The sequence below is a fragment of the Sinocyclocheilus rhinocerous genome, unplaced genomic scaffold (assembly GCF_001515625.1).
Source record: "Sinocyclocheilus rhinocerous isolate Xijiao unplaced genomic scaffold, SAMN03320098_v1.1 scaffold629, whole genome shotgun sequence".
Taxonomy (NCBI): Eukaryota; Metazoa; Chordata; class Actinopteri; order Cypriniformes; family Cyprinidae; genus Sinocyclocheilus; species Sinocyclocheilus rhinocerous.
In genome coordinates, this window is record NW_015652278.1 from 173,647 (window position 1) to 191,260 (window position 17,614).

A 17,614-nucleotide genomic window follows, 5' to 3' on the forward strand; every position below is an offset into this window, starting at 1 on the left:
GGAAAAAGGTAAATCGGCGAAAATATATTTTTAAAAAAAAAAAAAAAAAAAAAACACAATGCAATGGTACGTGTACCAAAAAAACAAACAAAAAAAAACAGAGATAGAGTACATATGAATATTTTACACCATTTGATGGCAGTTTTTTATTAGATGTTAGTTTTTATATTAGGAAAGCTTGTGTCTTATAGCTGGTGATGACTGAGACTTAACAAGGATTTTAACTAGTAGGGAATGAAGAGCTTAAATACGCAAAACCTTGCGAACTACCTTGAGAACTTTGTGACCCATTTTGTGTGATTATATAGTTGTAGTATCTCTTTGCCGAAGGAAGTGGATACAGTACATCTTCTTGGATGTTTGGATTGGTATGCTATCATACCAATCAATTATTTCTGCAGAATACACTATATATAGTATGTGTATTTTACCTTGATGGCTTGCTACTACCTTTGCCAAAATGTGCAGTATGCAACCAGATCACACTGCACTGGGCACTGTATCCCAAAATGTAGTGAGCTCAATTTGACCTTCTATTAAGTGTGACTTGTGAATCAGAAGTGATATCAACTTGACTTATTTTTTGATAAAAGTTTGCCATGTGCCAATGTTTAAAACATTTATTGTTGCATATGCAATGTGTTTTATTTAACATACTACAATAAATGCAAAATATGCAACCTAGACTCACTGGAAAAACATGCCTCTACCTAATTTTGTTTTAAACAATGATTTGTAAACTAATACACTTTGATGTCTGGATCACATAACCAGCTCCACATGTATGGCTTTTCTAACGTACTAGACTTGTTCGGTAGCCCACCTGCTACAGCAGTGCACTTGCGATGCGAGCCCTGTGAATCATGAGTCATGATAAAATAGTTCAAAGCCTTGTGTAATCAAGCCAAAATGGCATGGTTCCTTTAGAAAATGCATTTTTATCTAATGTCTGCTTTTGTTAACACTGTAGGCTTAGTGTACACTTTAGTGTAGGTGGTTTATTTTCAAACAGACAGTATCAAACTCAAGTATCAGAACGATACAATTTTAATACACTTTTTTTGTTTGTTGATAAAACTGAACACACTTTTGTGCCATTCACTGGACATTTCACTTTGAAAGTGTTGAGAAATGTGCAAGAAGCAACGTAATAAAGCGTTGCCAGATTCACATTGTTTTAAATAAAACTGAATGAACTTTTAATGCCACTTGCTGGAATATGATTAATTACATTTATATGTCTAATTAGGCAACACCACAAAGGGCACATTTGAAGCAGGAAAAGCGTCAGTCTGAACACAAATGAATGTCATACCCATGAGGGGGCACAGCAGGAATCAGCCAATCAAAAGGCTTCGAGTGTGACGTGTCCACACATGTACAATCACAGTAAGACCGAAGCTCACAGCTCAGACAAATAAAGAGATTTTTACTGTGTGTGTCTGAGGAAGAAAGAACAGAGGAATAGATAAGCAAAATCCATTTCCTCTCATGTTTATTCTGTGATATCTGATCCAGAGTTCGTTCAGGACTGAAATAAATCACTGCAGGTTTTTTTTTTTTTTTGAGTGATGAAAGTCTCTGACGTTCAAAGAATTATGAAAGGAAGTTCATGTTGTCAGAACGTCTTGAATGAAGATATTTGATTGTAATCTGAATAATTGCTCTAGATCAATGCTCTTAAAAAGGCCATGAAACTTCAAAGAAGTCCAGAGAATTTGGGACCATCTAAACTGAAATGTCAGGCTGGGTTAATCTACGTGAGTTGCCACAGGATGGCTACTTCAGAAATTCTGTGGATGGTTTTATGAGTATCAGACCGTGACAATTTTGTGTGGTTATTTTAAAGTGTTTTCAAATCTCTCTCTGTGCCATAAAATACTGTGTATCAATAAACATTTCAAGAAGCAGTAATATAATTGGTGCCACATGACTTTATTACACTGCAAAAGTTTTACCATTATCACACTTACTGTAAGTGTTATTTTAGTGTAATTTATATACAATTATAGTAATATTTGGAATGAACTTTTATATTTATATTGCCAGTTTTCATTTTAATCATCAATTAGGTTTTAGTAATTTTGTTATGTGCTTATGACATTTTTTAAATGTTTTTAAGCATGTTCCTATTTAGCTTTATTTTTATTTCATTTTTAGTCATTTTAGTAATTATTTATTTTGGTTAGTTGCCAAGGCAACATTTCCCTTTTTTTTCAAGTTTTAGTTTTTAATCTAATCTATATATATATTTTATTTTATTTGTGCTTTATTTAATGTACCAAAAATTTGTAATAGTTTTAGTTTTAGGCATAAGAAGGAGAATTTTAACATTCCAAATAATGCACACATAAGCTTTCAGGTGTTTGCAAATCCTTGGCATGCTGCTGTGCATTTCATACCAGTTTTGATTTGTACGTTTTTTTTAAAGATGATATTTAACAGTTACACTCATTTTTTTCTTCCCCTCCCCCCACATTTGCTCTGTGTGTTTTAGAAAGGAAATATCAGAAGTGAAATTATCTCTGAAATGACATTTGCATGAAGGCTGCTGGTAGGGATGAAATGATGCACCGCGAGCCGGTTGAAAATCGATACAAATATGTGACGATTCAAATCGGTTGAGATATTAAAGGAATCAGGATACAGTGGGGGGTATACCCCATAGTTTATATGAATTTATCTCTGAGGGAACTGACTGTCTTTAGAGAAGTTTAGAGGATATTTTCTTTTCATCTCGACTCTGTATAATGCATATTAATGTAGTATTATTTATAAGCGCTGCGCTGCTTTGTTTACAGCGGTAACCAAGGAAACGCTGTATCGCTGCTGTTCCATGAGCGCCACCTGCTGTCAGAGAGTGAATCTGCGTCTCATTCACCCTCTCTGCTGTTTCCGTCTCGTTCAGATGTTTTATGTAGCATAATTTCACAAAGTTAAAGTCAGACTATTCTGTTTTGCTTCAGATTTCGAAATTATACAGTCTTAATTTAGATTAAAAACTACTCATGCAGCATCTATTCAGCATCTTTGTTTGGATCATGATTAAAATACAGTAGTTGCCTATAACTGAATGGAAAGAGCACAGGCAAAGCCTTAGTTTGTTATATGAAGAGATTTCTTTTATTTGTGTTATTTGTTTATTTGATTTGGGGTTTATTTTAAAATTTCATATTTCAATTTCACGAAGAATTTTTCAGCATTTTGTCCAAGCAATAATAAAAGGACATCTTTTCATTTTTAATTGGTCTTAAATCTAATTTTGTTAAAAAAGAAAAAGAAAAGAAAAAGAAAAAATCAGTATTGCATCGTGAGTTGAGTGAATTGTTACAACCCTAGCTGCTGGGTATTTGGAAGTCATGAGGAGACACATAAAAGCACAGTAGCTGCCGATAATGAAAAGGACAGTCATTTATGCCATAATTACATTTGATGAGACCACAATAAACGTCACTAATGGTTCTCCACAGAACACAAAACATCTCCATTGACTCAAATGCACTTTTAGGGTTTTTTAAAAGCTTTAGCTTTATTAAGACTCAGCTTATTTTAGCTCTGAATTAGATGTCTATTTATCTCCTTGATGAACTCTTAGTTTTCTGGGGTTTTTTGTGTGTGTGTCACTGTGTCCAAATAGCAGCATTGTTATTGTTAACTAAAACTAAAAGTATTAAATCTTTTTTTTTTTTTTGTTAATTACAATAATGTTGAAATTAAAGCAGCACTATGTAACTTTTGGCGCTCTAGCGGTTAATAAACAGAACTGCACACATCCCGCGGAAGAACATTCCAACCGGAGCTACTTCTATAAGTTTATGTCTATGGCGATTCACGCAGGTATGTGTTATTCCGCAGCGGTGACGACCCGACCAGGCTAAAATAGTCCACCAGGCTACAATAGTCCAAATATAAGTGCTTATTATAAGCGTAGCGTAGTGATTCGGAATAAGACAAAAACTCGGTTTGGAAGATGAATTCATGATGTACTCGCTCATTATATACATTTAGCAAATTTTGAACACAGAAACAGTTACATAGTGCTGCTTTAAAATTAAAAAAATTAAATTTTTTATATAATAAATTACTAAAACTAAAATAAATAAAACTAATAATAATAAAAAAATAATATAATAACTGAGCATTAAAAGATATTTAATGCATTATGACATGCATTAAAATATGGCCAAATCTTAGAAGGCAGCATAATAATGTTAATTATTTATAAGACTGAAGTTTGTCAGTGTTTTACTGTATTAGCTATTAGAGATGTTTGTGTGAGTTTAAACTGTATTGTGTAAATTTCTGTTGTGCGCATGATTGTGTGTGTTTGAGTACACAGGTTCTCAGTGAAGACCCTCATTGATCGCTCATGTTTTGAGACGATAGACGACACATCTGCTGAGTTCATCAACTTTGTCTCCATTCTAGAACATATTCTCAGCCATAGACTGAAAGGTAAGGAACAAGATACACAAGATGGCACATTTTTAGCAAACTGAACTGGACTTGATAATAAACACTGAGCGTGTGTGAGCACAGCAAAACAACTTTATTATTTCATATGTGAATAGGGCATTTACATTTAAAGTTATTGTAGAAAAAACAGCCTGTTGCATTCTAAGAGAGAGGGTAGTCATTAAACTAAATTACCAGTGATTTTATGTATTTTTTATTTTTTAGAATATGTGTGTGTGTTTGTATGTATTTTCATTTATTTTTTATTTAATTTACATTTTTTAAATATATTTAATTTTATAATATATTATGCATATAATACAAAAAACAACATACAATTGGCAGCGCCTTAGACAACAAATGAACTGACATACACACTCAGAATAACTGTTGAAGTGAGCTGTGCCAGAAGCTTCACACACATTATTGCATAGTGATGCTGTGATACATGCTGTTAAAAGACCTACACACACACACACACACACACACACACTCCTGCTGCTGTAATGAGGTATAAATACAGCACTGAGTGTCTCATTTTGGGTTAGAAGAGCTCAGACGACTCTCACAGCATGACAAAACAGCTCTCACGCTCACTTACATATCAGTGTTTTTCAGACTTTCAGCAATATTTGATCACTCCATGTTAATGTATGTTCTCTGAAATGGCTTAAAAAGCTAAAAGTTCCTGTGGAGCTCGTCACTTGTCAGAATCAACCCTTTCAATTACTAGCTCAGATATTTACCCACAATGTCACTGCACTAAAACACAGTGTTTTGTTCTTCTAGAATAGTTTTGCATCTAAATGAATACACAGCCCTTCTTGAGGAATCAATCTGCTTTTACACTGCATTGTGTGTGTGTTTTCCCGCTGTAGGTCAGGTCAGCTGGTTTGGCTACGAGAGCCCGCGCAGTTTCTGGGATTACATACGTGTGGCGTGTAGTAAAGTCCCGCACAGCTGCATCCATAGCATCGAGAACATGGAGAACGTCCGCAGCTCTAGAGCAAAGGTCAGGACACACGTCTGTGTTGCAGTGTTATTTTAGTATTATTTATATACAGTTATAGTATTTATTATTATTTTGAATTATCTTTTATTTTTATATTTTTAGTTTAAGTTTCAGTAATTTTGTTACATGTCATTTTTATATATATTTTTATTTAGCTTTAATTTATATTTATATTAGCTTTAATGTATACTTATTTAAGTTTTAGTAATTTTAGTACTTTAACTTATTTTATTTCAGTTAGTTGCCAATGCAACATTTCCAATTTTCAGTTTTAGTTTTTATTTTAATTTTAGTTTACATTTGAGTAACTTTATTATGTGCTTTTGTTATTTTTATTACTTTTAAAAAAAAATTATTTAGCTTTAATTCATATTTCAGTTTTAGTTTCAATAATTTTAGAAATTCATTTTATTTTAGATAGTTGCCAATGCAACATTTCATATTTATGAGTTTAAATTTTTTTTTGTACTAAATATTTATATACGTTTTATTTTTTATTTCAGATTTTTTATTTTTATTTAAGGGAAATTATTTTTAATAGTTTTAGTTAACAATAACAACATTGGTTTGGTGTCATATTTCACCAAAGAATAACACACTCTCATGCTATCACAAATTATAAAAAGATCAGACTTGTCCTGTTTAAATCTGGTATTGTCATCCATCTTGGATGATTCAGTCACAAGCGCTCAACTAAGACAGATAGCCGGCTCAGATGCTGTGATGTTACTCAGTTTTAAAGGCTTCAGTGGTTGACAGGTAAGAGCATCTCTCTCTCTCTCTCTCTCTCTCTCTCTCTCTCGTTCTTTCTCTCAGGGTCGTGCCTGGATGAGAGTGGCGTTAATGGAGAAGCGTTTGTCTGAATACATCTCTGCAGCTCTGAGAGACTTCAAAACTACAAGGTATCTTTCCGCAGCACTCAGACACACACACACTGAGACTCTTATATTTGATTGTGGTCAAATCTTTTTATGAGTCTCTGTTGTCAACCTCTCTACAACATGGATTGTTTAAACATTGCGACTTTACTGAAATAAAAGCAGCACCATATGACTTTTTAGCTTTTTAGTCTACAAAAATGCATTGTTTCATCAATGATTCTTCCATGTGTACCTTACCAGTTTAATGTGCAGAGACATCAGCCATTTATAGCTTGACTTCATAAAAGTCACTGTGGCACTATCAAAACATTGCTTTTTTATGAGCAGTCCGACATGTCAATGTCTGGTTTAACTCAGTGGTTTTAGTTTGGTGGCAGGACTACCTGTTTGAACAGTTGAAGATGGGCGGAAAATATCAGTATTTTGGCAATTCAGTCTGTTGTCACAATGAAACACTGACACTGAAATTACACACTTCATCTTGAAAATGCCAGGGTTCCCATGATCTTAAAAAACCTGGAAGTATCACAGACAATTTTCAGCATCATTACTCCAGTCTTCATCGTCACATGATCCTTCAGAAATCATTCTAATATGCTGATTTGCTGCTCAAAAAATATTTCTTATTATTATCGATGTTAAAAATAGCTGTGCTGCTTAATATTTTTGTGGAAATGGCGAGAAACACATTTTTGTGGAAACACATTTTTTAAGGATTCTTAGAGAAATAGAAAGCATTTATTTGAAATAGTCTTTTATAACATTGTAAATGTATTTGCAACCTTTGATTAATTTAAAATTTATTAATTTCTTTAAAAAAAAATGTTATCTGACCCCAAATTTTTGAGTGGTAGTGTATGTATCTACATTTAAAAATGAAAAAAAAAATAAAAAATTAGCAACTACAAATGACCGAGAATACAAAAGTGCTGCTAATTGTTCTTCTCTGGTCTTCATCAGTTTTGTGTGTTTGTTTGTCAGGAGGTTTTATGAGGAGGGGGCTGTAGTTCTGGGTGAGGAGGCGGGGCTTCTGGCAGATACACTGATTGGACTGAATGCCATTGACTTCAGGTACGTTCATGTTCATTCACTTCCTTTCTGTGGGAGGCAGTGACATTCAGCTATGCCACAGCAGGACAGGATGCTGATCATTCATTATATGGGTGGTGCTCTATAAACACCTGCTGACACAAGCTGCAAACACACACACACATACACACGCAAAAATAGATGCTGAGAACAGCCTCTGTATTGTTTTGTAGGATAATCACTTCCCATAATACAGTACTCTACCACCGTGACATTCTCATCAAATGAAGTGCCTTTGTTGGCTTATGCTGAAATTTTCATTCTTGATTGACAGTTTCTGTCTGAAAGGGGAGGGGCTTGATGAGAGCTGTCCTGTCGTCATTGACTACACACCATACCTTAAATTCACACAAACGTAAGAGCACTACATAAAAACATGCTGGCATTGTGAACAGACTTTATGCCTTCTTAATGCTTGTGATTGAATATTATTTATGTGTGTGCTGTAGTTCTGACAGCATCAGCAGTGATGAGGAGGAAATGAGAACGATGGGCAGCAGCGGCAGTGAAGCAGGCACTCCTGAATCCCACATGGCCGCCAGTCTGATGGCCGATCCGAGCACCTGGTACAGCAAGAGCAAAAGACTAGAGCAGAAATACAGAGTCGTGCTGGAACAGAAGGTGAGGCGACTACTAATCGTACTGTTTATGCAGTATGTATAGCCTACTGGGTGCAGTACGCTGAATTTTTCTATGCATAGAATACCCACATCTACTGCAGTTGCCAAAATGCATAGTACACAACCAGAGCACAAAGTGAGCTTCCCTTTTCTTGGTTTTCATTAGCTGTGCATGAAAATCAACTTTTGAGCATGCTGCATTAAAGGGGACATCGGATGAAAATTTCACTTTTTTAGCTTTCTTTGCATTTAGTTAGGTTTCTGGTGTGTCTGCCAGCTCAGAAAAGCTGAATAGAAAAATGCAGCCAGTTTGTTGTGGGCTGTCTGAGTCTGAAACTGTCATCCAGCGAGCTGTTTCAGTTTGCAGCATGTTTCTAAGTAGATAGCTAGCTATTTGAATAAGACCATCTCCAAGCTATATACGGAGTCCAAGGCAGCAATTCACGCCTCTTGTGACGACACGCCCCACGGAAGAGAGGGGTGGGGTGAGCAATAGCTCATTATCATTTAAAGAGACATGCACCGAAATGAGTCGCTTGTTTTTGACAAGGTAAAAAGGGTGTTGTTTTTCACGACCATAGAGGAATTTTAACATAAAGTATGTTAAAAAATGTATGTTAAAAAATCTTTGTAGTCAGTCACGCTGCATGCTGTTTACATACGTTTTTTAATAGTATTGTAAAGCCTATCTATGACAACCAATAGATTTCTCTACTCAAATCGTCCATGTAACCGCCATTTATTAACAACTCGACAAAAGTTCATAAATAGGCTTAGCTGGTATCAAGTTGATACCGGAAGGGTATTCGGTATAATCGGACTTAAATAGTAATTCAAAACAGTGACACAGGCCAGCTCCTAAAACAGAGCCAGAAAGACACCCTCATTATTGGGCTAGAACATTCAAAATAATTTTTAAAACACCACACATCGAATAACATATATAAATACAAAAATACACATTTCAATACATTTAAATACAGCACAATATAAAACAAACATACACTTCAACCATATATATATCACATACCTAGTACCAGATACAACAACAGTTTTCCAAATCTGGCACAAACCATCATTGCCGTCTGCACAAAACATTTTAATGCACATGATTATACAAAATATCACACTTTTAAAAAGTATTACATCAAACATTGTCACATACCTAACAACAGCTACCCATCTGGCATTCAGTGTGCACGCCACCATTACTCCAAAGCTAATGCCATGCCATTCATAAAGGACGCGAGGCTAGAAACTACCGTACTCACCCTACCAAACAGGACTACCATAAATACTATAGTGGTTGTAGCCATCACAGTATGTAGTATATAATGTATTCTGTCATATATAGACTGTATATGTATTTTGTGTGCCATATGCAGTAAGCAGTACTCTAGTTTTCTGTATTCTGTGTGATTAACTTTGAATGTTAAACTGAGCGTGAATATTTCTAGATCAGGGATTCTCAGTGCTCCTGAGTGTGTCACATTTTAAGTATCTAGTCTGAGACCCTCAAATCAGGTCGTGGGGTCTGTACTGATGAGTGGATGAGTCAGTCAGGTGGGTGTTAGATAAGAGAGACATCCTGGGGGGGACCCGGGAGCAAGACTAGCAAATACTGACACAGATCACATGAATTATTATAATTGTTTAGGGTTATCTGGAGGAGCTGGTGCGTCTGAGGGAAGTTCAGCTCTCTGAGTCTGTCTCTCAGAATAAATCTCTACTGCAGCGGCTCACAGACACCGAAATCAGCCACAAACTGGAGAAAGAGCAGCTGGAGATCATCATACTGGAGCTGCAGGATCAGCTGTAAGTTTGAACTAGTGCTAATTTAGTATTATGTGTGTGTGTGTGTGTGTGCGTGTGTATATATATCACCTCTTTTATATACACATATATATATATGCTTTTGATATTATTTTTATATTTTTAGTTTAAATTTCAGTTAATTTATATATTATATATGTATGTATATATGTGTGTGTGTGTGCTTTTATAGTATATTTATATTGTTTTTATATTTTCAGTTTTAATTTTAATTACAGTTACATTTTTGTAATTTTGTTACGTGCCTTTGTATTTTTTGTATTTTTATTTTTTTAAAGAAATTATACTTTTATTCAGTAAGGATGCATTAAATTGATCAAAAGTGACAGTAAATACTTTTATAATGTTAAAAAAGATTTATATTTCAAATAAATGCTGTTCTTTTGAGTTTTCTATTAATCAAAGAATCATGAAAATATATGCATAACAGTTTCCACAAAAATATTAAACAGCAGAACTGTTTTCAACATTGATGTTAATATATATATATATATATTGTATTTAGTATTTTTATATTGTTTTTATATTTTCAGTTTAATTAGTTAAATTTTTGTAATTTAGTTATGTGCCTTTGTGTTTTTTGTTAAGTTTTATTTTTTTCTATTTAGCTTTCATTTGTGATTTTTAAACTTGAATGATCTATAAATGATCTAATCTGCATAGAAATGACATGTTAAAAAGAAACACAATGTGTTAAAGGAATAGTTCACCCAAAAATGAAAATTCTGTCATCATTTTACTCACCCTCAAGTTGTTCCAAACCTGTATGATTTTTTTTTGTTCTGCTGAACACACACACACATATTTTGAAGAATGTGAGTAACCAAGCAGTTTATGGTTCCCACTGACTTCCATAGCATTTATTCCATACTCTGGAAGTAAATAGGGACTGCAGCAACTGCTTGATTACCAATATTTATCGAAATATATAAATGATGACAGAACTTTCATTTTTAGGTGAACTATAGGTGAATACTTTAGGCAAACTCAGCACATTTTGAACCTGATTAAACTGAACAGTGGTTGATTAGTGAATATGACACTGGATTTCATGCTGAAATGCTTCACGCAAAAGTGGCACAACTGTCTAGCAAACTTGCCTGTGTAAGTATAATTCAGGCTCATGAAAATGTGCTGTTAAGGGAGAGGAAAGGTTTGTTATCTTGCAGGGTGGTCTCATTTATCATCTGATGCTGTGTAGCAGAAGAACGGTTCATCTTTAGTGTTTTCCATGGCTGCAGAGTGTCAGTACGGATGATGTCTGAATGTTTTCTGCCTCCTGAGTCCTCCGATTCGTTTCTCCTCTCATTCTCTCAGACAGCTGGAGTTCATGGTTTAACTGAGCTCTGGAGATCTGTGTAATCGAGGAGACGTCAAAGCTCGACCAGAGCAGGGTTGCTATGGAGACAGGTGCAAATAAGTTAATAGATGATGGCAGCATGTAAGCGGAGAGAGGATTTGATTGATGGACAAGGGGGAGTGAATGAAAGACTAGAGGAGAAACTGATGGGAGTAGAAAGCGTGCGTTGTTTGGATGTACTTTTTTCTTGGCACTCGTTTTTCCCCAGAACATCACAACTGTTTTCAACATTAAGAAGAAGAAGAAATATTTCTTGAGCAGCAAATCAGCACATTTGAATGATTTCTGAAGGATCATGTGACACTGAAGACTGGAGTAATGATGCTGAAAATTCAGCTTTGCATAAGGAATCAATTACATTTGAAAATATATAAAAATAGAAAACAGTTATTTTAAATTGTAATAATATTTCACAATATTTGTGTGAATATTGTGTGAATATATTGCCAACCCCAAACTTTTGAACAGTAGTGTATACTATGCAGTGTGCAGTATGCTAGTTAGTACTTGTACTTGGTTATATGATGTTTATCTAAGTAGATACAAGTCCATGAGAAGCTGTTTGTGTTTCTCTGTATCAGCTGCTGCGGACCATCTGGGCGAATCAATACAGATGTCCGTGAGTGCTAGCAGACCACTATTAGTGATTTTACAGCTGAGTAGTCAGTTTTGAAATCCAATTGCTGAGGTTAAAGACTCTTTTTATGGATGAGAATATTTGACACTGAATGCCATGTTCCAGATGTTAAGCTTTGATCAGTGACTTGATAAAGATGGATTTTGGAGAAGGTTTGGGCAGGAGGTTGTATGATAAAAGGTAAATATTTAGACAAGCCTGGTTGATTTCCTACTGTATAAATTAAGGCTGCACAATGATTATCATGATTATTTTGCTCCAAGAAAAAAATAAAAGCGTCCAGATTGCTCCACAAATGCAAATTCGTATAGATGGACTTCAACAAACGATACTTGTCATCTTTTTTCTTTTAGCCATTTTCATCAATAGCTAAACACTGAAAACAGAAGTGTCTTATGTAGTTTTCAACTGATTTACATTATGAAAATGGGTAAAATCTTTTTAAAAAGCTAAAGCTGTTAAGTTCCTAATACTAATTCTGATAATTCCAAATTGTGTACAATTTTTACTTTGTACATAGCACAGAGGTTGCGTAAGTGCATTTATTCACTGACCTCAATCACAAACAATATGGTCGAGATTTATGTTTGGATTTATTACAGCTGTCAGTGAGAAGGTTTGCTCAACATTTAGTAGCAGCAAACAGCACAAGCGGCCTCGTGAAGGAACGCAGACTGACTGTAGACTATGCCACTTTTATTTGAGCAGAATGGAGATCGCTAAACTCTAACATATGCTTGTGTGTTTTCAGATCATCTGCACTGAGCACATGAGCGTTTTCACATCTTTGCCTGTTTGGGAAGGATTAAGTGAAACACTGGGCAGAAAATATGTTTTTAAAAGAAAAGCTCTGATTTGGGGGATTTAGGGGAAAATCTTGATATTTGGCAACCCCAAGCATGAAAGCTAGTGGAGACTTGTTACCAGTGCACGATAACGGCAATGTCAAATAAAATTCATGTTAAAGGGGTCATATGACGTTGCTAAAAAAGAACATTATTTTGTGTATTTGGTGTAATGAAATGTGTTTATGCGGTTCAAGGCTGGCCAGTATCAAAATTATTATTTGTGATTCATCGAGAGAAGCTGAAATTGTGATCGCGATGAAAATGCGACTGATCATGTAGCCCTCATATATATATATATATATATATATACTGCATTTTCAGCTTTTTAGCACTGTCTCTTTAAATGATAATATTTGTTTTTCCAGGACTGTGATGAAGAACTATGACCTTCGCTCCAGACAGGAGCTTACCTCGCACCTGACAAACCAATGGCCCTCACCTGCTGCCTTGGATACCAATGCAGTTGCCTTGGATACGCTCCTGTACAGGAAATGCACAGGACCATGGGAAGAGTATGTGCTTTCTGTTTTTGTATTTCATGAAAGTATCCTCTCAGATCACGCACATCCTTATGAGATACATGCAACTTCACACCACAACTCATCTAATATTGGATTCCAGTTGAGTTGCTCGTGCTCAGCGAATGATCCAGGAAGCAAAGGCTCTCAGGCTGTAGTTTTAGCTCACGTCTGCAGCTCTCAAATCACATTACAGTATTGGCATGCTTCCTACAGCCATCATTCTCATGTATTGATAACCTACAGAGGTTATTAAATGGACTGCTCTAATTGTAACCCAAACTTAAGTGGTGTTTCTCATGAAAACATATCATGTTATTTTCAGTTAATTATATTGTTTTCATGTCAATTAAGCACATTTCCTCCCCAGATTTTTATTACTGTCATGTGTATAGATTTCAATTATTGTCACTAGTGATCCTTGTTAGATTTTCACTATTGAATATTGAAATATTATTATTTTTTCTTTTGTGACATCAACATGTTCTTTACTTATTTCATGACTTTAAACCATGCGTGTGTGACCACAGGAAAAGCTTCCAGAGTTTGGAGCAGCTTTCTGCAGATACGAGTCTCTCTCAGATGTCTCTGGATCCAGCACAACTGAACACACACAGTCTGGAGAGCAAGGCAGGACTTACACACTGGCACAGAGAAGGTTTGTGATGTGTGTGTGAGTCAGCTATGGTGACATCATTCTCTGATAACCAGCTCTATTATAGATGATGCCATTTTGCATTGGAAGAGACATTTCTCCACCTGAGGGAAGATAACAGCATCCCTTCCTCAGTATCTGTGTGAATCTCATGAAGACACCAGACAATAAAAGGAAGAAAAATGGGAAATTATATTTACTCAAAGAAAATAAGGCATATTTTAAGACAATTAAGAATTTATGCATTGTGACATTATTTAGAAAATGTACCCAAATTTTCATTTCTAGAATGATTCATGTAGTTTGGAGTTTCAATTTAAAGGGGTCATATGATGCGATTTCAATTTTTCCTTTCTCTTTGGAGTGTTACAAGCTGTTCGTAAATAGATAAGATCCCTAAAGTTGCAAAGACTAAAGTCTCAAACCCAAAGAGATATTCTTTATAAAAGTTAAGACTGGAAATAATCTCAAAATGAGGTCCTCACGCCTCTTAAAATTAGCATACAGGCAGGACAAATAAAATGAATGTATAAAACACATAAATCATGTATAAATAAATTTTTCTAATTACAATATTTGTGTATTTGTATTTTTCCTATTTTTGCAGAACTGAAACTGACAAAATGTAAATGATACAAGAACAGTTAACTGTCTTAAAAAAATGCAAAATGCGATTAAATTGGAATTTAAAAAAAAAGATTTTCTTAAATCACAGTTGATATTGCTTTCGGTTTGTTCACTTGTCAACATTCATCAGTTAACAGTCAGGCTGAGAGCAATGCATTGTGGGGTAGGTAAAGTATCTCTAGAGTTATTTTAGTATTATTTTTATTCTATTATAGTATTTATTAATATTTTGAATTAGCTTTTAGTTTGATATTTTCAGTATAATTTTTGTTTATATTTTAGTAATGTTTTATGCGCTTTTTTCTTTATTTAGCTTTAATGCATTTTTATTTAGGTTTTTAGTTAAGTACTTTAAAAGCTTAAACAAAAATTTGAAATGTTGCCTTGGTAACTATTAGTTTTTCATCTAACGCTTTTATTTTATTTCAGATTTATTTAAATTACCCAACTCAATTTTTTATAGTTTTATTTTTAATTAACAATAACAACTATTGATACATCTATTGCGCAGATGTTGTGGTTACTGCTCTGCCCTTTGTCTGTTTAATAATAACATCCTCGCTCCTGTGTGAAATGATATCAGTGATGTCTCCACACTCTACTACTGTGTGTATATGTGCTTGTGTTTTCACAGGGAAAGAGGATACTCCGTCTCTGAGGGGTTTGTGTGGTTCCTTAACCTCAATGGCCAGTTACAAATCTCTAGCCAGTCTGAAGTCCAGCGAGTATCTGGCCAGTCCAACAACAGACATGACCAGCCCAGGACTGACTCCATCCTGAGAGACAAGTATGGACATACTGTATAAATGCATACACAAACACACCAGCCTGCTTGAGATGGTGTGGGCTTCAAATTGAAGTGAAGAAAGAAAAGCTACCTATCGGTATCATCCTCAGAGCTTCTAAGAGACATTTCAGCTAGACAAGATGAAACCCCAGTGCTATCCCGACTGGTTTTAGTTTAATTTGAAGTGCAAATCTGAAGTCCATAGCTAGTGTAAGCATTAGCATTAGTGAATATTGAGCATAATGTATCACGATGAATGACAGTCTTGACTCAGGACATCAGTGAATTTCAGTTGTTTGTGAAATTTTGTTTATCTACCCAGTTCAAATGTTTGCTGTTTTTGGAAAGTCTATAGATAAAGGTTTTCATGGTGTTTTATTTTTGCTTCTGCTCATAAAATTTGTCCTGTGTGGAATTATACTGAATTATTAATAAACTTTGATTTAACTTCAGTGCCCCATCGAAACTTATAGTTTATAAAAAAAACAAAAACAGCATAGCACATCACAGCTATACTAGCACAGCTATGTAGGAAATATTTTTATATATTTAATTTAATATTTTATTTTAAGAAAAAATTCTAGTTGCAAGCCTCCTCTTAAATCCACATTTCATTGTAAATTATATCAATTATTGTGATTAATCTGGCCCCTCTCTACACATTTTGGTCCCCTTTAATAAAAACTAGAATCAGCATGCCAAGTAAAATACATTTTAAACTATTTTTTAACACCGCTTTCAAAATATTAACATGAACATATAGCTGTGTTATTCAGTAAGAAAAATATTTAGGACGTTAATCTAATTGTATCCATCAGAAATTGTTTGGATTGTGAGAAATGAGTGATCTGTATCAAAATGGAAAAGCTGGAGCCCTAATATTGTTGAATTGTCCAATTAGGACAGAATTGTGAACAACAAACATTGCTTTGTTCATTTGCCATCATTTGTCTTTTTAGGGAGTAAGAGGAATGTGATTTCAGAAAATTCTCTGGTGTGCTGAATGTGGATGTGTATACATTTATTTCTCGTCTCTGGCTTTTAACTGAAGTGTTTGAGATTCACTCTGTCCTCTTATGTGGAGAGGTTTTACATATTTATGAGTTCTGTCATTTACATAATCATACTGCACTCAAACATCGGTTTTGCATTTTTTCCCACCGTCACTCACAGATAGTGGCTAATGTGCACTGGTGTAAAGCATTGCCATGCATTTATATAATTAATAAGAATAATATGGATGATAAATAATATGATGCATAATGGACTGGAACAAGAATGTATTCAGAATCTAAAGCAAAGATCTTTAACTTCACCTGTAAACATCTGAACTAGTGTTGTCAATTTAATGGGATTAATTATTAAAAAAAAAAAGTAAGAAAAACAATATTCAAGTTAATCATTTCCTCTAATTTGTACGTAAATGTTGTCATTTTCCTACCTCCAGAGCAAATCAAGATTAAAGTACCACTTTGTTTTTGACTGTATAATGAGGCTGTGGACTATAGGCCAGTGGTGTTCAATGAGACGGACATAAATTATATATTGACTTCAAAGCCAATATATATATATACAGTATATTTTAATGTCCATTCCATGCTTTTCTCATCTGCTGCAGTTATCATCATTACACTCTAAAAAATGCTGGGTTAAATACAACCCAGTGCTGGGTAAAATAGGGACAAACCCAGCAATTGGGCTGTTTTGACCCAGCGGTTGGGTTAAATGTTTAACCCAACCTTCTGGGTAGTAACCCAACCGCTGGGTCAAAACAGCCCAATTGCTGGGTTTGTCCCTATTTTACCCAGCACTGCGTTGTATTTAACCCAGCATTCTTTTAGAGTGCATGAATAAGAGCGAGAGATCACTGTTCAGGTGTACCGTAAATTTTACAGAATTTTTTTTACAGTGTGTAGGGGGCTTTTTTTGTGGTTAATTTGATTACAAAATCAGAATGTCATAATTAATATGCAGTATTTAATTAATTTTTTATCAATTGACTGCCCTAGTCTGAACCCATTTTTATTTCAATGGAAGGTTTAATTTTAGAATTAATTGGTAGAGTTGTGTTTGAAGTTAAATTTAATGGATCACTCCTAATACTGCTGCTGATCATTTTCAGAAATTAACATTCAAGTGTTACTAGTGTGATTTGATCATAAAAACAGACCTGTTTATAAAGTCAGTTTAAGAGGCACGCCAAGCCATGAGTAATGTATGACAATAATTGAAGATATTAAGAAGTGTGTATGATTACTCATTAGCATCAGCACAGTAATAACAGAAATTCCA

General features: G+C 34.6%; 1 protein-coding gene across 2 annotated transcripts in view; it reads left to right on the plus strand.

Annotated features, from left to right (window-relative positions):
* The window catches only part of LOC107714331 (RUN domain-containing protein 3B), a 17,645-nt gene extending 699 nt beyond the window's left edge, over positions 1–16,946 (plus strand). For both annotated transcript variants that reach the window (XM_016520143.1, XM_016520144.1), the window contains exons 2-11: positions 4,340–4,455; positions 5,334–5,467; positions 6,284–6,369; positions 7,330–7,419; positions 7,712–7,792; positions 7,887–8,058; positions 9,715–9,872; positions 13,101–13,247; positions 13,784–13,911; positions 15,170–16,946. In XM_016520143.1, the coding sequence (XP_016375629.1) occupies positions 4,340–4,455; positions 5,334–5,467; positions 6,284–6,369; positions 7,330–7,419; positions 7,712–7,792; positions 7,887–8,058; positions 9,715–9,872; positions 13,101–13,247; positions 13,784–13,911; positions 15,170–15,315 (1,258 nt within the window). In that variant the 3' untranslated portion in view covers positions 15,316–16,946. The remainder of the gene's footprint in view (positions 1–4,339; positions 4,456–5,333; positions 5,468–6,283; positions 6,370–7,329; positions 7,420–7,711; positions 7,793–7,886; positions 8,059–9,714; positions 9,873–13,100; positions 13,248–13,783; positions 13,912–15,169) is intronic.
* Positions 16,947–17,614: the final 668 nt, after the last annotated feature.